The sequence below is a fragment of the Trametes versicolor genome (genome assembly GCF_000271585.1).
Source record: "Trametes versicolor FP-101664 SS1 unplaced genomic scaffold TRAVEscaffold_9, whole genome shotgun sequence".
Taxonomy (NCBI): domain Eukaryota; kingdom Fungi; phylum Basidiomycota; class Agaricomycetes; order Polyporales; family Polyporaceae; genus Trametes; species Trametes versicolor.
In genome coordinates this window covers 2,438,256-2,460,281 of record NW_007360329.1, presented here as the reverse complement: position 1 = coordinate 2,460,281, position 22,026 = coordinate 2,438,256, and the positions used below count along the sequence as shown (strand labels likewise).

The following is a 22,026-nucleotide window of genomic DNA, read 5'->3' as shown; positions in this document are numbered from 1 at the left end:
CGAGCAAAGCAATTGCAATTCAGCACGTCAGCGGGAATGTGTGGAGAACACCGCCACCGCCTCGCGTACGTAGGAGACGCGGCAGGCGAGACGGGCTTGGAGTAGCGTCGTCGGGCGGCGGCCACGGGCATTAGTAGAGAGCGACGGAAGAGCGCACGCAGGCAGAGCGAGGCATTGAAAGAGAGGAGCGAGCAGGCAGAATCGCGGTTCACTGTGGGAACGCGCGCTGCCGGGCGCCTATGAAAAGCGCATACAGCGACCCTGGGCCCCTCCCTCCTCCGACGCCCTCTCTGCTCTGCAACGCCGCCATGACGCGCCCCCTCGATCGTCCGCGCGAACCGGAGCCTAGGGCAGCAGGCGCTCATGGGAGGCTCCCTGGGCGCGTGATTGTCCTAACAGGATCCATCTCTTCCGACTCCGAGCGCAAGAGGTAGCGCGGGCTTTATTCAAGCTCTCTTGTAACCACCATCTTCTAGGTTCGAAGGCTATCCTGAGTGCCGTAGGTTGTGCGGACCAGATAAAAACCAGTGCAATCATCCGACAGACGTAGCGGTACGCTGATCCCACAGAACACACATCGGCTACCCCACCTCGGGCTTAGGAGTCACACTATGGCTGCACCTCGCAGACCTACCGTAGAAGAAGAGGATCTAGACGATTTGGATGGTATGTCCCAACCCATACCGATATGTCTCTATACATCCCGACTCACACGACCCAGATGTCCTGGAACAGTTCAGCGCGCCGCCACCAAAGCCCCCAGCCAAGCCCGCCCCCGCATCCACCTCCTCATCACAAACACCACTCGCCAAGGATGCACCCACCAGCGCGCCCAAGGCGGTCGACCCATTCGGGCTCGGGGGGCTAGACGCGGACTTCGCGGCGGAGCTCACGCGCGGGATGGAGTCCCTCTTCAAGGACATCGCGGGCGGCGCGGGGCTAGACGGCATCCCGGACCTGTCGGAGGCCGAGGACGGCACGACAGACGAGGAGCGCGCGAAGGCGTTCAAGGCGGCGTGGGAGGCGATGCTCGTGGAGGGCATGGATGGCGCGATGTCGGCGGAGGACGTGTCGGACAAGGGGAAGGCCGCGGAGGGCGCTGCGCCGGGTGTGGGCGCGCCGACGGACTCGTTCCAGGAGAATATCCGGAAAGCTATGGAGCGGATGAAGGAGAGCGACCGAAAGGTAGGCGTTGTCTATCGCCGCTTAAGTCTCGCCGCTACCAATGGGTATTGACGTGAAAACTGTAGGCGGACGAAGCCACTTCGACTGGGGATGGCTTGGACGACATTTTCAGTAAACTCGGGAACGGCGTGGATGGCATGGAGTCGGAAGAGGAGCTCCAAGGGCTGCTGGAGAACATGATGTCCCAGCTCATGAGCAAGGCGGTCCTCTACGAGCCGTTGAAAGAGCTGAGCGACAAGGTGTGTCAGGAGTTCCAACTCGACGATGACACGAGGCTCACGCAACTACCTGCAGTTCCCTTCATATTTGAAGGATAATGCAGCGACGCTCAGCGACGAAGACAAGACACGCTTCGCCGCACAGTCCAAGGTGGTCGCCCAGATCGTGGCGACATTCGAGGACCCAAGCTATACAGAAGACGACCCGGTAAAGGGACTGAAGATCGTGGAGCTCATGCAAGAGGTGCGTGTAGCCTCTATCTATGCAGCGGATCTCATAGTCTAACGAATGCATTTGACATAGATGCAAGAGCACGGCTCGCCTCCCGCCGAAATAATGGGGCCCCTTCCCCCAGGGTTCGACCTCGGGGCGGATGGGCTACCGAAGGTACCAGAGGGGTGCACTATTGCGTGAACCGAGGCGTCGCGGCGATACCCGAGCAAATGAAAACCGGCAGACATCGTGTATGATTGGTGTAGGAACAACAGTACAGCGAACATGGCTAATGCTTTCCATCCACGCCTACCGTCCGACGGTACCTGAGGCCTGCATCATTGAGCGTACGTGCGCGAACGCCGAGATACCAGTCAGCCGCAGGCATGACTGCACGTGCAGCGTTACACATCCTCGCAGCCGGAGCAGCAAATACACCCGACCCACATCGTCCCACTGCATCTGTGCAACATACCGTGCATGTGAGTAGTTTGCTCAGCCGCTGAGTCAAACGTCATGCCACTTTCACGGTATTCGTGCGGTATGTTCCTCTGCTCCGCATGCGAGCTTCGGCGCCCCGCATGCAATCTAAGAAGTGTCGATATCGAGCCTGTTCATGAGGTCTCTGTCCGAGGACGTGGACAGTGTGTATGGAATCCCATGAAAGTCCCCGGGTCGCTTCGCGTACCCACACTTCGCATACGCGCGGGCGCTTGCAGCCACCGCACCCCTTCTTCCCGGATACCCACCTCGTCCAGACCGTTCTCTGCGCAGTTCTTCGCCCATGCTCAGCAGCGTCTCCGTAAGACGTGCTCCCCCCGCTCTTCTCCGAGCGCTGGGACCGTTGGGGTCCCCGTGCGCACAGAGCAGCAGGTTACTAACGACGCTCCCCGGTCACATGACCAACGCCTGCTATAAAGCATCTTTTCCCCGCACCCGCTCGTCGATAACAGCTGTTCAGACTAGGACTGCTATCAGAACACACACGCCGTCTATCTCCACCAGAACATACGCATCGAACGCCATGTCTGACATCAAGATCCAGGTCGGCGACACCATCCCCCAGGGCACCTTCAAGTACATTCCCTACTCGCCCGAGCTCGAGGACCACTCCGCGTGTGGCATTCGTACGTGATACGAACCCCGATTCACGCGATGTGTCGATCTGACGTTAATTTGGACCATGTAGCTATTCAGCTCAACACCGATGAGTGGAAGGGCAAGAAGGTCGTCCTCGTCTCCGTGCCTGGCGCGTTCACGGTGCGTCCCCGTTTTGTGGTTGGCCTCTATAAATTCAGTGCCGCTCTCAGGGATGCCTTCGCGACGGGTAGGGCATCTCTGAGAGGGCACTGTTAGTCCCGCTTGAGGTCGTATCTCAGGACTGCATACGGAACTATCGGCATCGCCACGATGATGCCGACTTCCCCATTATCCACTGTGGTTGCTTTACGCCATACGTCAGGAAGCACACACCCCCATGCTCGATTCTCCCCGACTGTCGGGCTCTTGATCTCCCACCAGTCTATCATCTCCCTTGTGCAATACTTAGGACACGTCGCTGACTGCTCAACGCTCTTACCAATGTAGCCCACGTGCCACGCGAACCACCTGCCGCCGTTCCTGCAGAAGTACGACGAGTTCAAGGCGAAGGGTGTTGACGTGATTGCCGTCATCGCCGCCAACGATGCGTTCGTCCTCAGCGGCTGGGCGCGCTTCCTTGGCCTCAAGGACAAGGTAACCATTTTAACCAATTCTTACTTTGGGCGTCGCTGAAATGCTCCATAGATCATCGCGCTCTCTGACGCTAACGCGAAGTGGTCGGCGCAGCTTGGCCTCTCGCAGGACCTGTCGGCGGTGGACTTCGGCACCCGCACGAAGCGTTACGCGCTTATCATCGACGATCTCAAGGTTACCTACGTAGGCGTTGAGACCGAGCGCGTCGTGTCTGTCTCCGGCGCTGACGCCATCCTGGCTGCCCTCTGACTGGCCCAGCCCTCGCCCTCCTGTGGCCGACTGTAGACAGCTATATCGAGGATGTAGGATAGAATAGCAACGAAAGCATATTACTGCGATGTAACATGAGAGTCTCAGCATGGTGGCGTACGCGCCAGCTGCCAAGGCCGCGGAATCTTCCCGAGTCTCTCTTCCATGTCCATGTTTTCCAAATTCTCCACATGCGCGACCAATGCGGTACACGGTATGCACCGGATGTCGCACGCGGCGCGGTCGATTGCACCACCATGAGTGTTCGCACCACCCGCGCAAGGCGACAGCTGCCAGCGACGACAGCGCAACATCGATAACACGACAAGGTCCCCCGATGAGGACGGCGACATCAGACGTCGACGCAGCATTGTGAGTTCTGAACAACAGAAGCCCGCGCACTCCCCCGCGAAGCCACGGTGCCCTTGGAGCGGGCGCGGGCGATATGATAACGCAATCTGAGCCCCGCGAATGGGCTTCAAGCCGCAGCAGAGGGTCACCAAGACCGGAATAGGGCGTGCGCAAGGGTGCCGCAGGTGTCAGGGTCCACGGATTCTGAGCGCGCGCACGGTATATAAGGATCGGGGGCCAAGTGCGCTCTCAGACACATCCTCCCACCCACCCCCATCCCTCGACACCACCCCCACATACAAATTCGCAATGGCCAGCATCAAAGTCGGCGACGAGGTCCCCGCGGGCACCTTCGTTCACGTCCCCTACACTCCCGAGCTCGCTGACGGCAGCGCGTGCGGTATCCGTACGTCGATCTCGCGCGATCGTCCCCTCCCCCTCCATCACTTAACATTTACGTCTTCGCAATAGCCTCTAAGATCTCTACCGATGCGTGGAAGGGCAAGAAGGTCTTAATCTTCGCCGTCCCCGGTGCCTTCACGGTATGTCCCCGCCCCCGCTACGCTGCATGCATGCATATGCATACTAACCGTGATGTGTGATAGCCCTCGTGCCACGCGAACCACGCACCCCCGTACCTGGCGAAGGTCGACGAGCTCAAGTCCAAGGGCGTTGATGTCATCGCGGTCCTCTCCTCGAACGACCCCTTCGTGCTCAGCGGCTGGAGCCGCATCCTCGGCTTCGAGGACAAGGTCAGCGTGCATGTTCATCCCGAAAAGCTCGGTGAACTCACATGGGAGCATATGAAATAGATTCTTGCGCTTTCTGACCCGGAGACTGCGTGGACGTCGAAGCTTGGCCTCACTGTCGACCTGACCGGCGCGGGCATCGGTCTTGGCAAGCGCACCACGCGTTTCGCGATCCTCCTCGATGACTTGAAGGTCAAGTACCTCGGCGTGAGTATTCATATTCGAGGGCGATTGCGCGCATAGTTTGCTGACTGTGAAACAGGTCGAGCCCGACCCCACCCAGGTCACCGTCTCTGGCGTCGACGCTGTCCTTCCCAGCCTCTGAGCGTCGAGTTTATATATCCACACATGAAATGTAAATCTGTAATAAATAGATTGTATTTTGAGTTGCTCGTCATACTTCGCACATATACCGGGACACGCGGCAGTCTTCGAGACGAAATATGTGGAATTCTCGTGCTGGATGACCACATGAGGAGGCCGTGTACTGGAGACAAACGTGTCATATAAACCGAGACGTGTTTCAATCGTTGCTGATATCCATGTCGGAACTGCCAGAGTCGTCGATCGCCATTGTCATCCCATCGATTCCGAAGGTTATCTCCTCCGAATGCACACTTTCCTCGTCCCGCGTCTTGCTCTGGCGTAGACGGCTGAAGGCGTACGTGCCTCTGTTCCCCGGGTCGGCCATGATGGGGTTATACCGCGGCATAACAGACGCAGGGGAGTTCACCGCCGCGAGCGCACGCTTCTTAGGCGTAGACGTCATGGCGAAACTGGGCCTCTTCGCGGCGAGCCCGCGCGCCATCGTGCGTCCGCGCCCACGGTTTATCGTGACAGCGGCGTTGGCGTTGAGGATAGGGTAGAGAGGAGGGCGCTCGGGGAGGTTCTGGCTGCGAGTGCGCAGGACGCGCGCGTTCGCAGTCGGGGACTCCGCGTTGCCCGCGACCAGGGGCGCGACGCGGTGCGACTGCGAGCGCGTGATGGGGCGGCGCGGGTCGAAGGTGGGCGTCGAAGTCCGGAGGACCGTGCGGCGGCGTTTCTGAGGACGCTCGTCAGACCCGCGCGAGCGACCTTCGCTCTCCTCGCGGAGGGGGCTGAGCCCGGGGGTGCCGAGCACCGTGTTCGGGCGGGAGCGCCCGGCGAGCGGGGACGCGGGGCTGGGGGGCACGAGTTGGGAGGCCTCGAAGACGGAGCGGGAGCGCAGGCGCTTTGGGGTGAGCGGGGGCATCTCGCTGCGGATCCCGACGAGGAGCTCGATGGAGTTGCGGACGAACGCGTCCGAGCGCGAGGCGCTGATGTCGATTTGCATCGCGCGCGGGAGCTTCTCGTTGAGCGTGCTCGCGACGGTGAGGAGCGCGGCGTGGTTCATGGTGACGAGGTCGGCGTGGCAGCAGAAGGGGACCGCGGTGAGTGCGGTGATGACGATCGCGTCCTCGTCTGTGTCTTCGTTCTGGAGCGCTATGCATGCGGGTTGGGCGCACGGGGCTGGGGTGGCAGACGGCCCAGCAGTTTGTGCGTCTGCGGGGGCATCGTCCTCGTCCTCGTCATCGCGACTGCGTTTGCCTAGAGTCGGTGTGGGCTTGATGAAGTTCAATAGGAGCCGGAGAGTCTCTCTCTTCCCTCTTGCTGGTTTGGTCATTGTGCGTCGGTGTTGCGGGCGGAGGTATAGCTGCTGAGGTCCACGGTTCAGACATATCCCGACTCACCTAGCAACGAGGCTGACGATGTGGAAACTAGCGTAGAGAATGTCAGCTTGTACTCCAATAAATGTGCTCGTACTGGTGGCAAGTCAGCCTCCCGTCCGTGGTGGAACACCTTGGACAGTCTCGTTTCAAATTCGCCTCTCGCCCGTGGTGGCGAGGGCCTGTGTCAAATTAGTGAGCGCGCGTGCATGTCAGCCATAGCTGCTACCCAATTAACGCGCCGTCGAGCATAACGCCATGCTGGTGAGATATCAGAGGAAGTCATGTATGCCTCCTCAAGGTTCGAAGCACAATTAATGCGAGGCCGCAAGCGCCCGCCGCTGTGGCGCGTAAAATGTGCCCACGTGATGCTCCTAGACGCGAACGCGTTGAGTGGCAGCCGAGCACGTCGTGTTTGGTGTCGACCTCATCGTCCACCACGATGTCCAACCACACTCCTCTGCGGGGGTCTTCTTTGACTCCCATAACGGCTATACGATCTACGCTCCTCTCACGAAGTGCCCCCTCCATCCCACCTGCCTCTCAAACTTACGAACCGCTTGTGAAGGGTGTCTTGCGCCACCGACTGTACAAAATATTTCTTCATTCTGCGATTTTCTGCTGGGCTCTCGCGACAATATGGATGACTTGGAGTGCTAGTGGAAGGTCTGGGATGGGTGTGAAGGCTTCTCTCCTCCTGCCCATCAGGCCGTCAACACTAGCTTTTGCGGTGGCCACCTTCGCGGCCGGTGCGCTGCCTGTGGTGGTATTGAGGAAGACTCATTTGGTCGGTGAGTAACCTAATCATTTGCTTTTGAAACATGTTTCTCTGCTTCGCTATGTCAATACATACTCCGGACGAGCTTGACACGATCCCGAGACCGTTCTACAGTGACTATGCCGAGTCTGGCATCTTTCACGCTCCTTCTACCTTCATCGCGTTTGCGTTTGTCACGATATCCGACTTTATGCATAGCTTACTGACTGTGACCCTCAGCTGCGCCAACACCAGCCACCTCACCGTCAAAGATTTTGAGCGGTGCGCTCCAAAAGCGTAGTACAGCCCACGCACTCTTCACCTACCTCGCCTCCTCCCTATCACTCTTGGTCTTGCACATAATGATTACCGGAGCATACGACGTGAATGCATCGCCTAATTCACGACTGACAATATTCGTCAAGTCAAGGTCGGTACCACATTCTTTCCTTCGCATCTATGTTGCTCAACGTTTCTGCTATAGGAAACATCCGTACTACCTGAATGGCCACTTGATCTACGTACTACTCTCCCAAGTCGTCGTCGCGACCGCATGTCTGCTCCGCTGTGTCCTACTCGACCGCTTCGCCGTCCGTTGGGCAAACACCTTAGTCCCGCAAGGAGATGCGAAACTGAAGTCATTCGGCCTCGCGCGCGTCGTAACCGTCGGCCTTACCGCCCTAGTATACACGATACTTGTTACCGTCGCCCAGCTCTCGGTCTTCGCGCTCGCGCGATCGGTCGTCCTTCCCCTGCTGTTCCAGGTCCCGGTCCTCAATCGCTTCCTTCGCCCTTTCATGGCGCACTTCCTTCGAGGCCCCTGGACTGTAACCCTCCTCACTCGTCATTGGTCTCTGGTGTCCCGCGCGTTCTACCTTGCGCTCACTACCGTCGGGATCTGGGAATTCGCGGAAAGTGCCTTCGATGGTGTGGTTGCGGAGGTATGATGGAGGCGCTACCAACCGAGACCCTCTACTATATGCTGATGTATACGTCGTTATAGCCGATCGCTGTGGCCCCTCAAACGGCTGACCAGGGCCTGACCTTGATCTCCGGTATCACATCTACCGACGGATATCTCAAGCACTTCGCGTACGCGGAACTGCGGGAGTTCTCTGCTGACGACTCCTCCGCCGCCAGCGCGCGCCGTACCGCACTCTTCACCGACCAGAAATACAACCCGAGCATGTGGTCAACCCTTGCCAGGGAAGCACTGCTCGTGCTCGGCCGTGATTACCAGCTACTCCTGAGCAGAGGAAAACCGCCATCGCCTGGTACGTCCGTCGCTCCGTCATAGACATATGTCCATATATGCTGAGTGTGTTTACAATGCGTAGCTGCAGCCGCACCTGCACCTGCGAGCAAACCATCTGTACCCCTTCCCGCACCCGCAACGCCGCTCATCCGCACGAAGGTCTACAAGCCTCCCAAAACCTCTCCTCTTCACGCGGCCTTCGACACCTTCGCGTCGGACGGTCCGTTGGCCGCCGCCGTATCTGAGACCGCAGAGGCTGGCGCGTCGCACATCCCGGAGCTCTTCCGGTCGGTCATGCCGAACACCCCGCAGGCCACGGCCGAAGCGGCCGTCCAGAGCGTGAAGAAGGCAGAGGAGAACGTCGCCGCCCTCGTGAACGAGACGAAGAGCAAGTGGCGCGCGAGCATCAGCGCGTGCGTCCCGGGGGTCGTGAAGCAGTCCGCGGGCCAGGTGAAGGGCTGGTGGACGCGCGAGCGCGTGCACCGCGTCGCGGAAACGAGCCTTCCGAACCGCCACATGGACGCCCTCGCTGCGGAAGGTACGTTGCATTTACATGTTACAGGGCCACCAAGGCTTGGTGGTGGTTACTAGTTGCTGATGGGTGCCTTGGGGGCGGGCGATCGCAGCGCTGTGCCGGCTGACGTGCGCGTCGCTCACGGAGGACAGCTACGGCATCGTGCAGCGCGACATCCCGAAAATCATCGAGGCGCTGCTCTCGTTCCTCACCGCGCTCGAGGAGTACCAGGCGGAGCTCACCGCGGCGCACACGCCTGCGCCCCCGTCCTCGGAGAAGGCGTCGCCGCGCGAGGCGGCGGAGCGGGAGATGCTCGCGATGGAGGCGGCGCGGGCGGGCGAGGTGCTCGGGGTCGTCAGCGACGGTATGTCTTCCGTGTTCTGCGGGCCTGTTAGGGGGAGGGACGCTGATGCGCGTATACGTAAAGCCATCAGGGACGGTATCGTGCAGATTGTACGCACGTTCGGGGACAAGTTGTCGGCGTTCAAGTTTCCGCCGCGGATTGCACGCAAGCTCCAGGGGTTCGTGGATTACAATTAATAAGGCAAGCGGGGACACATCCATGGCAGCACGGTTGCCCCGGGACTTGACTTGGAGGATAGTTACCAGGGCAAGGATGCTGTGGAGCGACTACGAAAGAGCCGTCGGCAGCGTCGGGGAGGCGGAGCGCCGAACGAGGACGTTGTCTCAGGTTATCAATGTCTCATTGAGCAAGGCCGATGACGTTCTCCGACCTCGTATGTGTGTGCTTGTGTGCGCTTTATGCGATGCCGTGACACGAATTGAATGGCACAGTATATTACGGTACAGGGTCACGGCCGTGGTATAGCGTGGTATGTATGCCTCTGCGGCTTCACTTAGCGGTACACCATAATCCGCTTCCTGCCGGTGTACATATGTCTTGTGCCCCACGACCCCCGCATGGTTTTCGAAGCCAAGATTAATGATGCATGACATCGAGAGCGGGCAGCCCGACGGACGCGGTTGGTCGGCCTGAGCGAAGACCGGAGCCCGAGGGCGCTTAGATCAATCGCCGGTGACTTTCCCATGTACCTGGGCCGTATCCGGACTGCGGCTGTGTCGCGATCAAAAGAAGCACTGACCGGGCGATCTGTACCGATTTGCGTCGGATCTCGCCACCCACTCCTCATCCGAACCACCAACGTTTGCTTCTCATTCCTTCATGGCGGTATCTCTCAATCATTTATATATTCTGGAGTACGCTAGTGAATGCAGGAAAACCCGGAATGCGCTTCTGGCCGGTCGAAGCGACCGTCGGGCCCGACTGTGATGCATGCAGTCGGGCAGCGCAGCATCCGCCCCCGGAGACAAACCAGACGCGGCGGAGAAAATGCAGAGATTCATGAATCTTGGTCAGCAACCACCACCGGTTGCACGTCCCTTTTCAGGGGGTCGGGCACCGCTGCCGGGGCGGCTCCGTCGATATCGAGCTGATAACCTTCACCCGCGGCTGCCGGAGCAGCTGGTTACCGGTCGGTTACCGTCGAGCCCATTTTTCGTTACTCATCCTGGCCTCGACTCTCCGCGCGCTGACGACGGCGTGTTGACCTTGCGCGACAACGGATGTTCCACCCATATTGCAGAGAAGATCCGGGCGCGGCGCGCGGTTCGATATATAAGAGCCCGCGCGGTGGGTCGTAATCTCTGGCTTTCACTGTCCCCCTCCGTTGCACCTCTAAGTATTCGCGCAATGTCTGGCTCTGTTACGCCGCGGTCTTCGACGAGCACCCTCCACGAGCCGAAAATGCAGCAGATCAACCCGCACGTCGCGGAGGAGCTGCACCGTGAAGAACTCCGCGCTGAGGAGTATGGCGGAGACGATCCTCTGGACCCGTTGCCGAAGGAGGACGGGCATATTCCCATTGCGGAGGACGAGCCGAAGGCAGACCCGAACAAGGTCGCTTGGGACGGGCCTGATGATCCCACAAACCCGCAGAACTGGACAAGAGGCCGCAAATGGTTCATCACCATCCTCTGCTTGCTTATGACCGTTAATGTGTGAGTACACCACTAGTTCATCGCACTTGTGAAGTACTAATAATGGGATTCTTAGCACGTTCGCTTCCTCCGCACCCTCCGCTGCGGGTCTGTACATCGCCGCGGAGTTCCACGCGAGCACCGAAGTCGGCTACCTGGTCACGTCCATCTTCCTGTGCGGCTATGTCGTCGGCCCCCTCCTCTGGGGACCCGGTTCCGAGCTGTTCGGTCGCCGCATCGTCTTCCGGGTCACCCTCGTCTGCTACGTCCTTCTCCATCTGGGACAGGCGTTGGCGCATAACCTCGCCACACTCCTTGTCACCCGTTTCCTCACTGGTGTATTCGCTTGCGCGCCCTTGACAAACTGCGGCGGTGTCATCGTCGATATTTGGGACCCCGTCACCCGTGGTACCGCCACCGCGCTCTTCTCCGCCGGTGTGTTCATTGGCCCCGTCCTCGGCCCCATTGCGGGTGGATTGTGAGTTGTTCGTGCTTCCTCTGGTGCTTCCCGCGTTGCTGACTTTTCTGTTAGTATCACGAGCAGTTTCCTCGGCTGGCGATGGGTCTTCTGGATCATGATGATCTTCGCCGGCACTTGCACCATTGCGGCGATCGCCTTCCTCCCGGAGACGTACGCGCCAGTGCTTCTGCAGTGGAAGGTAAGCAATGATCAACTCATCAGCGAAAGCACAGAAACTCATCCCCCTTCGTTCTCTAGGCTCAGAAGCTGCGCAAGGCAGACCCACAGGCGAACGCCGGGGTGTACGCTGAGCACGAGAAGTCTGACTGGTCGGCAAAGGGCATCTTCCACCGCACGCTGTACCGGCCCGTGCAGATGCTCATCTTCGAGCCCATCCTCCTGCTCGTGACGGTCTACCTATCCCTTGTATACGGTGTTCTCTACGCTCGTGAGTACCACTTCGTGCTGTTATACACGCCATTCCTGACATTCCCCCAGTTTTCGAGGCACTCCCTCTCATCTTCATGGGCACCCGCGGCTTCAACATCGGCGAGTCGGGCCTCATCTTCGTCGGCGTTGGTATCGGCACTTCGATCGGAGCGTACATGACTATCCCGCTCTCGAAGCACTACCCCCAGCTCATCGTCAAGTGGCGTGGATTCCCTCCCCCCGAGGAGCGTCTCCTCGGTGCCATGATCGGCGCGCCTGCGCTCGTCATCGGCTGCTTCTGGCTCGGATGGACGGGCCAGTACTCGAGCATCCACTGGATCGTCCCCGCCATCGCCACCGTTCCCATCGGTGCCAGTGTCGCGCTCGTCTTTAACTCTTTCCTGGTAAGCTTCTCCAAAATGCCGTCCCGTAGAGCGTTATATTGACAATCTACCGCAGGCATACCTCATCGACACGTACCTGCAGTACAGCGCGTCGGCGTTCTCTGCGAACACGATCATTCGTTCCTGCGTCGGAGCCGCGTTCCCGCTATTCACCGTGCAGATGTTCCACAAGCTCGGGATCAACTGGGCGTGCACACTCATTGGGTTTTGCGCGTTGCTCCTGGCGCCGAGTCCGTTCCTGTTCTACAAGTACGGTGCATGGATCCGTCAGAAGTCTCGGTTCTCTCCTTGCTTGGTATGTCTCCCCGCACTCTTACATCGTCTGAACATGTGTGCTAATGTCTCCCTCAGGATCTCATCATCGCAAAAGAGATTGCAGCAGCGGAGGCTGCCGAGACCAAGGGCTCCGAGAAGGTCTAATCCTGTCCCTCCCCCGCTCGCTCTCGCCCCCCTTCATCGCACGTTGTACATAACTTATCCCTTCCCGCTTTCGCGCACATCCCCCGGTTCCCCTGATCTGCGGCAGCTCCCCGGACTCTGACCCTGACGCCCTACGTACCCGACGCCCCCCATCATGCTGTATCCCCTAGCCATCTAGCAGTAGTGTTCTCCCCGGTCCCATTGTGTTCTCTTTCTCTTTTTTACGCCATTCTGCCCACTTTTACGACGTTCCGACACTCGAGTTCTCCTCATCACTATCGTCCATCATCACGCACGCACGTACGCAACATCCACCATAGACAGTGCGCATCCATAGACTAGACAATATATGTCATAATATCTTTCCTCGTTGAGAATCATTAAGTGTGCATCTTTCCCAAGACATCGAACTCGAAAAACTGCTCGACGGCGTCGAACGAAGCCTCGCTAACGGAACGAGATGGAAGCGCCCGACGCCGCTAGACTCCGAGAAGATCGGGTGGCGCCGTCTGTCCCAAAATGGAAGGGGCCGCCAGAAGCGGCAGGCTACCGAACTTCGTGACCTCAGCCGCCGATGTCACGCTGATGAGCTGGCAGCAAGAACGTTCGCCATCGACCTTCGACTTGAGGCGACTTCCTGCTCCCTTCAAGTGGACACATTCCCTCTGGATTTAGCTGCAATTTTGATCTCGTTGCATGTGGCTTTAAGCGGGCGGATCGAATTTCTGCCGTTTTACGGCCATTGTCTCACCACCTCAGTCGCTGTCTTGGACGGGCAGCGATGCGCATGTTGAATGTGAGTGCCAAGCTACGAAGGGTTCTTCAAGAGCCAATGGTTCTGACAGCTCATCCGGTTCGTTTACATGTAGCTTCGCTGGCTCGCGCAGGCAGTACGCCTTCGTGAAGCATGGGACATGAATATGTTGCCGAGTACTCGAACCCCCTGTGATGTTGCAAATTCCTAGATAGACCATTTTGCATGGCCGATGCAAGCAGTATCGAAGTGAACCTCTGTGCTTTCGTTTGAGAGCGCAGCGATTTTCATCGATGACGAACAATGAGAAACCACGTCATGATCGGTACTGCCCGTGTGAGGGCGACGCGCATCTTGTGAGGGTGGAACTCCTAGGTTATCAAGCAATAGCACAGCTTAGCCGGACACAATTGGCAGAAGTACCTTGACGTTGTATGCTCTGAACGTCGACGGGTGCAGCGAAGTCGCGGCGCGGAATGGCGGATCACCTCTCCGCCGCCGTGCAGAGGGTCTGTGGCTAAAATTCCCCGCGTATCGGACGAAACTCTAGGCCTTCCAGCAGCTCAGCACAGGTGTACGTATGCAGACGGCGCTGCGTTTATCAGAGGCCATTGTACAATTACCAAAATAGCTGGCCAGGCCCCCCACCGTTCATTTCGAGCTTGGCTAAGGCTGGCTAAAGCACGCGTGGGGTGGGATTTCTTTTATTTCCTTTGAACCACGCAGCCTGAGTCAATGCGGCGACCCCGGCTCCCATTGTTGTGCTGACGTCGATCACCCTGATAGCGGAGTGCGTACGGCGAGCTTCTGTCCCACCTGCCCAGAGGGCCTGTTCGCGTACAAAGGGACAATGGCCGCAGCCCGCTTCCCGCATTGTCACGCCCGAACGTGACTTGCACTTAGCCATCTCTCCATTCTCGATAAAAGAGCGGCTGCCCCAGGTCTGTTCTTGCATCTCACCATTGCGAACGCGCCTCCACACTTGCCCACGTCCCCTCCTCCGCCCTCCATCTCTACACCAGCCCCTCTCCTCTTTGCTCATACGCCATCTTTACAATGTCTCACTACTTCGAGTTCAACATGCACAACGCCGCGTATGTCCTACTGTGCATTCTCCCGGGTCGATACATAATGACCGATATCCTTCAGCGCCATCGCAGACAGCCTTCCGGGGGTTATGGACCCGGAAGACAAGTATCTCGCCATGGCGGCAACAAACAGCGAATCTTACAACCACGGCGAGCGATCGAGTGCTAGTGTCCTCTTTGACGAGCTAGCAGCGCACCTGGCGCCAGCACCAAGTCCAGCGGCACCCCAAGAGGAGATAGATTCCACTTCGGCACAAGAGTACGTCACCCTGCAATCTCCCCATTCTCTGGACGCTGACCCTATCTTTATTAGGATGAACGACTTCTTCAGACGCTGGGGTTGCATGTCGCCAGAGGTTCCCGCCGCGGAGTCCAGTCACACCACCCCGAGTCTATCGACGGGCTCAACGCCGAATGCGAGCCCTGCGCTGGCAACACCGCCCGCACCAAGCGCACTCCCCTCTCCACTCCCGTCCTTCTACGACTGTGGCGACTATCAACCACACGTCCACACCGGCATAGTGGCATCTCCCGAGGGGAGTGTTCCAACACTCCCACACTCCATACCGGCACCCGAACTTGGAGAGCGCGAGTTGAACGACGAGGATATACGACACAAGCCCGCAAGCGACGTTATCGCCTGCGAGTGGGATGGTGGGTGTGGACACCACGGCCACTACTTGGAGATGTGGTTGCATATCTTTGGCACTGGTAAGAAGAATGTCGCCGAACCGATCGCTGGAAAACACCTCGACGGGACGGAGTCGGCGATATTGTGCCTATGGAACGGCTGCGAGAGCAAACTCCCGATGCGTTCCGATTCCCTGAAACGCCACATCCAGGCCCAGCACTTGTTTATGACCGTCGAGTGTACATGGTGCAGCGTCAATAGGCGAGAAGACGCGTACAAGACTAGCCATCGTCCGGCCCGCTTCTGCGAGCACAGGCCGACGGATGAGAAAAAGCGCGACGAGATTTGGGCGCGCAGACCCCCGGCCGCCGTCCCTTCCACCGCACTCCCATCCGCTGCCGGCCCGGTGCGCCCAAAACGCACTCGGGCTCCGCGCAAGAAGGCGCAGAAGGCGATTGCGTACCCCTCACCCACGGACGTTGCTGGTTCGATCCTACACCAAGGACGGGGCGGTGACCAGCGGAGCATCCGCCCGCGCCCGGTCGCGGGCCCTTCTTCCTCCAGCCGCGGCCTCATGTCTACGTCGGCATTCCTCCCTTTCGAGCCAGCCCAGGCGTCCTTCCGTGCGCCTCAGCAGAGCCACTCGATGGTCCCGCAGGTCGTGCCTACGTTCGTCCAGGGCAGCTCGACCGGTCGCGGTACCGGCCCCACCTCATACCCCGCGCCCATTGCGCCCGCCCCGATGCCCTCGATGTACGGGTATTCGTCCACCGGCCCCGACCGCGCTGCTGGAAGGTCGTTCTCCCAACCCCAGCTCCAGCCCCAGCCACAATACTTCGACCAGCCGACCGCGGGGCCATCGTACTTCCAGATGAATCCGCCCGTTCCCGCCCCAACCAGACGCCCTCCAATGCAGCGCCGCGCGCCTTTGCAACCCGCTGCCTCCGCGGGTCTTCAGGGCCCTCCGATGGGCCAGATGGACCTCTTCACTCTGAACGACTTCATCTTCGCTCCCGCGGCAAACCCCATGCCGCAATACAACCCAGGCGCGTACAAGTACGACTCGAACCCCTTTTCGATGTGGCCCGCCAGTGACGCGGAGAACCAACCACCGTACTTCGGTGCTCCGTTCAACTAAACCGCGGCTACCCCTCCTACCCTTCCAACACGATACCTCTTCATCGCCTCTCATGTGCTTGTCTCGTGTGCTTGTCTCGTCTGCATATCCAGCTGTCCATTGCTGTCTCACGTCGTCCTGTCATCGCGCATACCCTCTACCGGGACTGCACATATACGTTTGTGACGGCCGCGCCGCCCTGTTTCACCTAGCACTGCTCTGTATAGTATTGTCTGGAAGCCCTATTGCTGTAGTATATGTACCTAAATCTGTCGTATATCGTTGCGCATATCCTGGTATTATATTCGTTCACCGTCCATCTCACTCGAGCTGAACCGACGTGTCACTGGTGCTTGAACTGTTCGCGCAGATGGTCTAAACGCGCCCGCCACTCGTGCTGCTGCCGCTCCATCTTCTTCCGCATCCACACCGCGCGCAACAGGCGCACGATCTTCTCGCGCGAGTCCGAGAAGTTCGCCTGCACACGTACACATGTCAGCACGGTTGTCCCAGGCTTTGAGCGGGGGTCACGCACCTCTGCGACGTCGAGGAGGTTCTGGCTCTCCTCCGCGGCGACCTCGCGGCGCCACGTCGAGACAGAGAACGGGTCGAAGCCGGGGACACGACTGTCGTTTGGCATGAGCGGGATGTAGACGACGGCGATGCCGTCGCGCTTCAGAAGCGCGGCTTCGTCGAGCTCGTCCAGGCGCGCGGACGCCTCGTCTGTGGACTTCGACGACCCGATCCACACCTCGCACGTGTTCAGCGTGGACTTCGAGGGAGGCCTTGGCTCGTCTGATAGGTCGCGAGTCAGTAAGCGTGCGTCAACAGAAGGATTGAGCGTACCATTTGGCATCTCGCGTTTGTCAGTGGAGCCCTGCTTGTCTGTCTGCTTGGCGAGCGCGGACTCCTGCGTTTGGGCGAGCTTGGCGTTGGCGGAGTCTGGGGAGGACGCCTCGTAGTCAGGGACACGCGACGTCTCCGCTGCGCCCTCGTCGCCTGGGTGCACGCGGGTAGGCCATGTTGCGCCGCGCGGCCAGGTGTGGAGACCGCGTTTCGCGGCGAGTTCTGCGGGATGTCAGCGGATGTGATGATGCTGGGATAGCATGGACGCGCAGACCTTCCGCTCGAGTGAACCACAGATCCTGGGGAAGCGTTTGTGGTCAGTATATATATCGTGCGACATATGGCGGCGGTGATTACCTGGGAGTCTGCGCTTGCGTCCAGAGCGATGACACAGTCTACGTTTCTTCGGAGAAGGGGATAGTAAGGAAGATTCAGCTCCGCTGAGGGGGCGTTAGTACAGGTATTGGAAGGTCTTGAGCGTACATACCTCCAGCATCCTACATATGGCACATATGTCAGCATTACATTCGCGCAGAGCTACGGAACAACCCACCATGAAGCCTAGTGTTTCATGTTCGGTGATGTCGGGCGGGCTGCCGTAGCGCAGCTGCCCTTCAAGACCCCTCACGAAGTTCGGAAGCTACGCAAGTTTAGCAGGAGTGCAACGGGGACATAGTCGACAATGACGTACCTGGTCTGGCAGCACGGGATGAATGAGACCCAGGTCCCCCTCGTTCTCAGTGACGATCTCCTCGAGCCAGTTGTACAACTGTGCCGGGAAGAGCTGAAGCACGGGCTCGATCTCGCGGAAGTAGTGCTGTCCAACTGGTCAGAAAGTTGAAGCTCAAGGAGGTATGTCGCACGACCGACCTTGAGCGATGCGCAGAAGGCAGATCCGAAGACGCTATGGGTAGTGCTTAGTGCTGGTGCGCGAAAACTCATGAAAGAATGGCATACCCAGCAAGTATCGTAAAGCTCAGCTCGGGCTACTCAAACATCATAAGACATAATCCTTCACACACGGATGAAATACGCACTCTGCGCTCAGTGTTCTTGCCGTTCATGAAGCGCCTGCCAAGGGCCCAGGAAGGAATCCAGGCTGGTCGGGAGGGTGACGTCAATTTGTAGTCATGTCCGTATATGGGGCAAACCACCTACCGCCAATCTCATCGCACCCAACCTCGTACGGTGTGAATTCATACCACAGCCACCGAATGTCCTGCTCGAGCCGCGCCTGTTCGCTGTCTAATGACCACGAGCGCTGATTGCGGATCGACAGCGCCTTCTCGTCGGCGACTTCCTTGATGTCCTCCGCCTTCTCCAGTTGGGTGACTAAACGGCCCCCCGTCAGCGAACGTGCACGTACGCGCCGAAGGCCGTCAAAGAAGGAGGCCGTGTCTCACGCACCGTGTTGGATAGCGCTGAAAATAGGGAGCGGCAGGGCGCCGTTGTCTAGGTTCCTGCGATAGAGGTGCAGAGAGAGGTGTCGTGGGTCGAGCTTCGTGACGTCCGTGGGGATGTACAGCCGCGAAGAAAGCAGCGTGCCATAGAGGTCCACAAGTGACGCTGTGCCCGTGGGACCCGCTGCTTTGCGGAGGATGCCAGCCTGCAGCCGCCGGGTCAGGTTGTGATTGAGCGCGTGAACATGGTAGCGGTAGCGCTTACAAGGAGGTACTAGACAGAACGTTATGATGTTAGCGTGCTCGACCCTGTCATACGAAATGACTGGTAGGTACCTTGTTCGTGGGAGGGGTCACTAGCGCATCTAGCGTGTCCATATCCAGGTAGCTGAGCTGTATGCGATCCTTGGCGTGCGCAGCAGCGTCCTCGGGCTGGTTGGAACCCGCCACGCCCGAGTACAGTATTCCCAATGCCCAGCAACTCCCTATGAGGCCATGCAATTAGCGAAAGCCGGCGAGGGATAACAAGACTATACCAGACACGCCAGCGGTGTATGATACGCAGTCTAGCACACCAAGGCTTTTCGCCGCCGAAAGCGATCCCAGGGTGTTGAGCATCGCCCGATAGCCTAACAGCGACGCATGTGGCATCAGCGGACGGATCTTACAGACGATGCGAATACCGACCTCCTCCCGAACCGGCGATAGCAACTATAGGCAGGTCCCGCTCATCAACCTCGCTGTCAGGAACACCCATGAGCTCGGCGAATGAGGCTTTCATGCGTCGTTTCCGCTCGCTCAAGAACACGCGTTCGGCTAGACACAGGTCCTCACCGAGGCGAACCTCTGCGTCCCAGTCGCACTCGGGGTGAACGGCCGGGTCGACGGGTGCATTTACGATCTGATCGTATAGAGACCCAGGTCCGAGGCCGAGTTCTAGTATGAGTGCGGAGAGACGCTGCTGTAGGTCGGATACCGAGAATGATGTCGGCCACGGGATGTCAGGGGGCATAGGAAACGAAGTTGGCCATTTCCAGGTGGACATCGAGTTCGAGATGGCATGCACGGGCACGGAGAACTGTAGGAATGAAAGCCCTCGCCAGTCATCCTACATACATAAATATTTAGCATAGGAGAGACATACTGCACGTTCGGTGCACTGACCTTTGGGGCGGCGCCCTAGCGAAACGAATGTCAGAAACATGGTCACCCAATAAGCTCAGGTAGGCTGGATCATACCTCCGCAGTGGACGCATCTTCTACTTTCTAACCAGAGCGATTGACAGTCAGAAACGCCCAGATACGATGTGCCAAGCAGAGAATACCTCTTCGGTGCTAGTCAGGGCTCCATGGGTCGTGCCTCCTGGTTCCGGCCCGCGCTGGCTTGTTGGGTCTCTCAGTTTACTGAACCACAACGGCACGGTGCCGGCCGCGCAAGCCGTTCCAAAAACAAACCAAATGCGCGATGCCAGGCTAGCTCCTGTGAGATGAATATTCAGTTTACTGCTTTGCCACACTACTGTGATAATTACGTGGTGGTTCTGGCTCTTGAATCGACTTCCAGGACCATGATGATATCGTCCTATTTCTTCGAGCTGACGAGCATGTCTGGGCGACCGCCCGATTCAGAGTAAGGTGCTGACCCCGCGTGGCATGACGTGCACGGAGTAGACTGCTCATCCAGGAGTTCGCCAATTTTTCTGACGGTTGGGACAAAATTACCGTCGAAACCCTGGAGAACGTGGGAGCATGGAGGCAAGAAGGAAAGAGGAGAAATGAACTCCGCGGGCAGGGCAAACGTCGTACTTGTATCGTGGATCTGGACTCTGCAGCGCATCGACGTCGACGTCAGCGGTCGGCGGAAACACATGTGCCTCGTGGCGTGCGAGTCTTGGCACGCGCGCGTATGATGCGCAAGGCGCGAGATCGACCCTCTGAACTCCCATTCAATTTCAGCGTATGTGCAGAACGGGGGAGTGTTATCTTGCACACATAGACTGCCCTGCGTCAACTTTACGAATGAGGGGTGGATGCGGGGATACCATAAAGCAAGCAGCAACGTATTAAGCCATGTATTACCATACCCTGTAAGTAGGGGCCAATATTTAGTACCAAGGTCATTGCCTGTTCTCCGGCATGCGCGCGAGCTGGCTCTTGCTCCGTATCCGCATCCGACGCTTCGAGTACCACTCCCAAGTCAGGCGGACAATCTCGCCGTCCGCGTCCCAAGGGGTCGGGATTTCTGAGTATCCAGGACGCGCCGTCGGGTGTCGGAGGTATATCACGGAGCAAGTCGAGAACGACGGCTCGAGGTAGGCGGGGATGAACATGAAGGGCGCAGCGTATGCTGGGAGGTGGAAAGGGGTGTGCTCCGGGATGGTACCGGGGACGACAAAACGCTTCTGGGTATAGCGTGACTTGAGATCGTTCGACTCGGTCGGCGTCGCCTCTGGCTCCTCTGCGGGTTCGGGTACCTCTTCAGCTTCTGTCGCATCCTCAGCCTCGGCAGCGGCGGCCTCAGCGTCCTCAGGGCTGTCTTCAGAGTCAGCCTCCTCCTCAGCGGCTTCGGCGGTAGCTTCCGACGCGTCTTCCTCTTCATCCTTAGCCTCCCACCGCGCCGCGTTCTTCTGCAAGAAGGGAATAGCGGCAGGGTCCACAGAGACCATGTCTCCGGGAGCAAGACGCGCATTGGGGTTTGTGTGCTAGGGGCGACGAACATGAGCACAGGTACAGCGGCGGCATGGAGTGCATCACGTACCTTCTTGCCGTTCAGCAAGACACTTCCGTGGACAACCATCCTGCGAGCGTCATACACACTATGCGCAAAGCATGCCCGGAAGATTACCACGTCTATCCTGCGCTCCACCTCAGAGAACATCAAGCTTCCGACGGGAGCGAGCCCTTTCCGCCTCTCCTCCTCAGCCCGCTTCGCTGCCTTGTCCGCCGCGTTGTCCTTCAATGCCCACTTGTTCAGGTCGGCACCGGCATCCACGGTGAGCGAGGCCGGGGGGCGGACGTCTGGCAAGTTGTCCGGGAGGTACCACCGCTTGAAGATCTTCTCGTTAATGTAGTCGCCGTGGTAGCCACGCAGGAGGGACTTCGCAGTCCATCGCCGCCAGTTCAGCGTCTCCTTGTACTCGACACGGTCCGTGATCTTTTGGAGCGGCCCGTACGAACGTCGCCAGAGGTTGAACAGGTTGTGGGGGTGCCAGCTCTGTGAGGGTGTCAGCTGCGTTGGCGTGCACAGACACGCGTCCGGCGCACCATGCGGGGCAGCGCCCTTTTAAAGTTGTATACTCTCGCATCCCGCATCCTCGGAGTCGTCCACGACGGCGTAGACGGTGGAAAGGCAGTAATGGTCGCGGAACAAGTGACGGCGCAGGCCGAGTCCGCGAAGAAATTCCTAAAGCTTACGACCGGCTAAGCGGGATAAGCCTGGCTTCAAAGCCTTTGCTTACCCAATGCTACTCGGTAAGTAAAGTGATTAGATCGCATGTAAGCGCCCGTATCATCGCGCGCGTTTCGCGACGCGTGCAACCGCGCGACACCCAACTTGACCTGAGCCTCC

At 58.7% G+C, this 22,026-nt stretch overlaps 9 protein-coding genes across 9 annotated transcripts; 6 read left to right on the top strand and 3 right to left on the bottom strand.

The window, feature by feature from the left end:
- Nucleotides 1-482: 482 nt before the first annotated feature.
- Nucleotides 483-1,915, top strand: TRAVEDRAFT_152782 (Pex19-domain-containing protein). The gene is made up of 5 exons (XM_008043448.1): nt 483-666; nt 722-1,185; nt 1,251-1,424; nt 1,480-1,647; nt 1,708-1,915. Exons 1-5 carry the CDS (start codon nt 612-614, stop codon nt 1,816-1,818), a joined length of 972 nt encoding a protein of 323 aa, XP_008041639.1. The 5' UTR covers nt 483-611; the 3' UTR covers nt 1,819-1,915.
- Nucleotides 1,916-2,641: 726 nt separating this feature from the next.
- On the top strand, nt 2,642-3,600 carry TRAVEDRAFT_130108 (Redoxin; the record flags this gene model as incomplete). The annotated part of the gene is made up of 4 exons (XM_008043447.1): nt 2,642-2,744; nt 2,807-2,877; nt 3,205-3,351; nt 3,403-3,600. 4 exons carry the CDS (start codon nt 2,642-2,644, stop codon nt 3,598-3,600), a joined length of 519 nt encoding a protein of 172 aa, XP_008041638.1.
- A 617-nt stretch (nt 3,601-4,217) lies between these two features.
- TRAVEDRAFT_60144 (Redoxin) lies at nt 4,218-5,105 on the top strand. The gene is made up of 5 exons (XM_008043446.1): nt 4,218-4,357; nt 4,423-4,493; nt 4,557-4,703; nt 4,764-4,907; nt 4,963-5,105. Exons 1-5 carry the CDS (start codon nt 4,261-4,263, stop codon nt 5,023-5,025), a joined length of 522 nt encoding a protein of 173 aa, XP_008041637.1. The 5' UTR covers nt 4,218-4,260; the 3' UTR covers nt 5,026-5,105.
- Nucleotides 5,106-5,946: 841 nt separating this feature from the next.
- TRAVEDRAFT_79109 (uncharacterized protein) lies at nt 5,947-6,186 on the bottom strand (the record flags this gene model as incomplete). Its single annotated transcript, XM_008043445.1, has 1 exon — nt 5,947-6,186. A coding segment is annotated over one exon (240 nt), but the record flags the coding sequence as incomplete, so codon positions are not given.
- A 641-nt stretch (nt 6,187-6,827) lies between these two features.
- Nucleotides 6,828-9,773, top strand: TRAVEDRAFT_172114 (uncharacterized protein; the record flags this gene model as incomplete). Its single annotated transcript, XM_008043444.1, has 7 exons — nt 6,828-7,176; nt 7,383-7,572; nt 7,627-8,083; nt 8,146-8,416; nt 8,480-8,935; nt 9,024-9,275; nt 9,339-9,773. 7 exons carry the CDS (start codon nt 6,828-6,830, stop codon nt 9,449-9,451), a joined length of 2,088 nt encoding a protein of 695 aa, XP_008041635.1. The 3' UTR covers nt 9,452-9,773.
- A 903-nt stretch (nt 9,774-10,676) lies between these two features.
- On the top strand, nt 10,677-12,622 carry TRAVEDRAFT_129219 (MFS polyamine transporter; the record flags this gene model as incomplete). Its single annotated transcript, XM_008043443.1, has 7 exons — nt 10,677-10,930; nt 10,986-11,387; nt 11,442-11,568; nt 11,628-11,817; nt 11,868-12,202; nt 12,258-12,497; nt 12,554-12,622. 7 exons carry the CDS (start codon nt 10,677-10,679, stop codon nt 12,620-12,622), a joined length of 1,617 nt encoding a protein of 538 aa, XP_008041634.1.
- Nucleotides 12,623-14,432: 1,810 nt separating this feature from the next.
- TRAVEDRAFT_22492 (uncharacterized protein) lies at nt 14,433-16,090 on the top strand (the record flags this gene model as incomplete). The annotated part of the gene is made up of 4 exons (XM_008042719.1): nt 14,433-14,470; nt 14,526-14,723; nt 14,778-15,956; nt 16,054-16,090. The coding sequence occupies 4 exons, from the start codon at nt 14,433-14,435 to the stop codon at nt 16,088-16,090; spliced, it is 1,452 nt and encodes a 483-aa protein (XP_008040910.1).
- Nucleotides 16,091-16,430: 340 nt separating this feature from the next.
- On the bottom strand, nt 16,431-20,175 carry TRAVEDRAFT_30697 (FabD/lysophospholipase-like protein). Its single transcript, XM_008042811.1, has 21 exons — nt 19,991-20,175; nt 19,784-19,938; nt 19,698-19,724; nt 19,623-19,637; nt 19,146-19,566; nt 18,995-19,087; nt 18,795-18,943; nt 18,724-18,732; nt 18,466-18,664; nt 18,217-18,390; nt 18,096-18,157; nt 18,016-18,044; nt 17,929-17,962; nt 17,750-17,875; nt 17,612-17,698; nt 17,575-17,581; nt 17,416-17,501; nt 17,333-17,357; nt 17,059-17,280; nt 16,748-17,007; nt 16,431-16,690 (listed from the first exon to the last, which is right to left on the bottom strand). Exons 5-21 carry the CDS (start codon nt 19,468-19,470, stop codon nt 16,556-16,558), a joined length of 2,022 nt encoding a protein of 673 aa, XP_008041002.1. The 5' UTR covers nt 19,471-19,566; nt 19,623-19,637; nt 19,698-19,724; nt 19,784-19,938; nt 19,991-20,175; the 3' UTR covers nt 16,431-16,555.
- A 309-nt stretch (nt 20,176-20,484) lies between these two features.
- Nucleotides 20,485-21,811, bottom strand: TRAVEDRAFT_172107 (alpha-L RNA-binding motif-containing protein). The gene is made up of 3 exons (XM_008043442.1): nt 21,723-21,811; nt 21,217-21,672; nt 20,485-21,160 (listed from the first exon to the last, which is right to left on the bottom strand). Exons 1-3 carry the CDS (start codon nt 21,768-21,770, stop codon nt 20,576-20,578), a joined length of 1,089 nt encoding a protein of 362 aa, XP_008041633.1. The 5' UTR covers nt 21,771-21,811; the 3' UTR covers nt 20,485-20,575.
- Between the last annotated feature and the right edge of the window lie 215 nt (nt 21,812-22,026).

What these genes read in the sequence shown, in the direction of transcription:
- TRAVEDRAFT_152782 (XM_008043448.1), top strand. Translation starts at nt 612, where the DNA reads ATGGCTGCACCTCGCAGACCTACCGTAGAAGAAGAGGATCTAGACGAT. An exon ending in TGAAGGAGAGCGACCGAAAG is followed by an intron (nt 1,186 to 1,250) that starts GTAGGCGTTGTC and finishes TGAAAACTGTAG; the next exon opens with GCGGACGAAGCCACTTCGAC. An exon ending in TGAAAGAGCTGAGCGACAAG is followed by an intron (nt 1,425 to 1,479) that starts GTGTGTCAGGAG and finishes AACTACCTGCAG; the next exon opens with TTCCCTTCATATTTGAAGGA.
- TRAVEDRAFT_60144 (XM_008043446.1), top strand. Translation starts at nt 4,261, where the DNA reads ATGGCCAGCATCAAAGTCGGCGACGAGGTCCCCGCGGGCACCTTCGTT. An exon ending in CCGTCCCCGGTGCCTTCACG is followed by an intron (nt 4,494 to 4,556) that starts GTATGTCCCCGC and finishes GATGTGTGATAG; the next exon opens with CCCTCGTGCCACGCGAACCA. An exon ending in TGAAGGTCAAGTACCTCGGC is followed by an intron (nt 4,908 to 4,962) that starts GTGAGTATTCAT and finishes ACTGTGAAACAG; the next exon opens with GTCGAGCCCGACCCCACCCA.
- TRAVEDRAFT_30697 (XM_008042811.1), bottom strand. Translation starts at nt 19,470, where the DNA reads ATGCCCCCTGACATCCCGTGGCCGACATCATTCTCGGTATCCGACCTA. An exon ending in TGGGTGCGATGAGATTGGCG is followed by an intron (nt 18,158 to 18,216) that starts GTAGGTGGTTTG and finishes CCTCCCGACCAG; the next exon opens with CCTGGATTCCTTCCTGGGCC. An exon ending in CCTTCTGCGCATCGCTCAAG is followed by an intron (nt 17,876 to 17,928) that starts GTCGGTCGTGCG and finishes CCAGTTGGACAG; the next exon opens with CACTACTTCCGCGAGATCGA.
- TRAVEDRAFT_172107 (XM_008043442.1), bottom strand. Translation starts at nt 21,770, where the DNA reads ATGCGGGATGCGAGAGTATACAACTTTAAAAGGGCGCTGCCCCGCATG. An exon ending in AAAGGGCGCTGCCCCGCATG is followed by an intron (nt 21,673 to 21,722) that starts GTGCGCCGGACG and finishes ACACCCTCACAG; the next exon opens with AGCTGGCACCCCCACAACCT. An exon ending in TCTTGCTGAACGGCAAGAAG is followed by an intron (nt 21,161 to 21,216) that starts GTACGTGATGCA and finishes CGTCGCCCCTAG; the next exon opens with CACACAAACCCCAATGCGCG.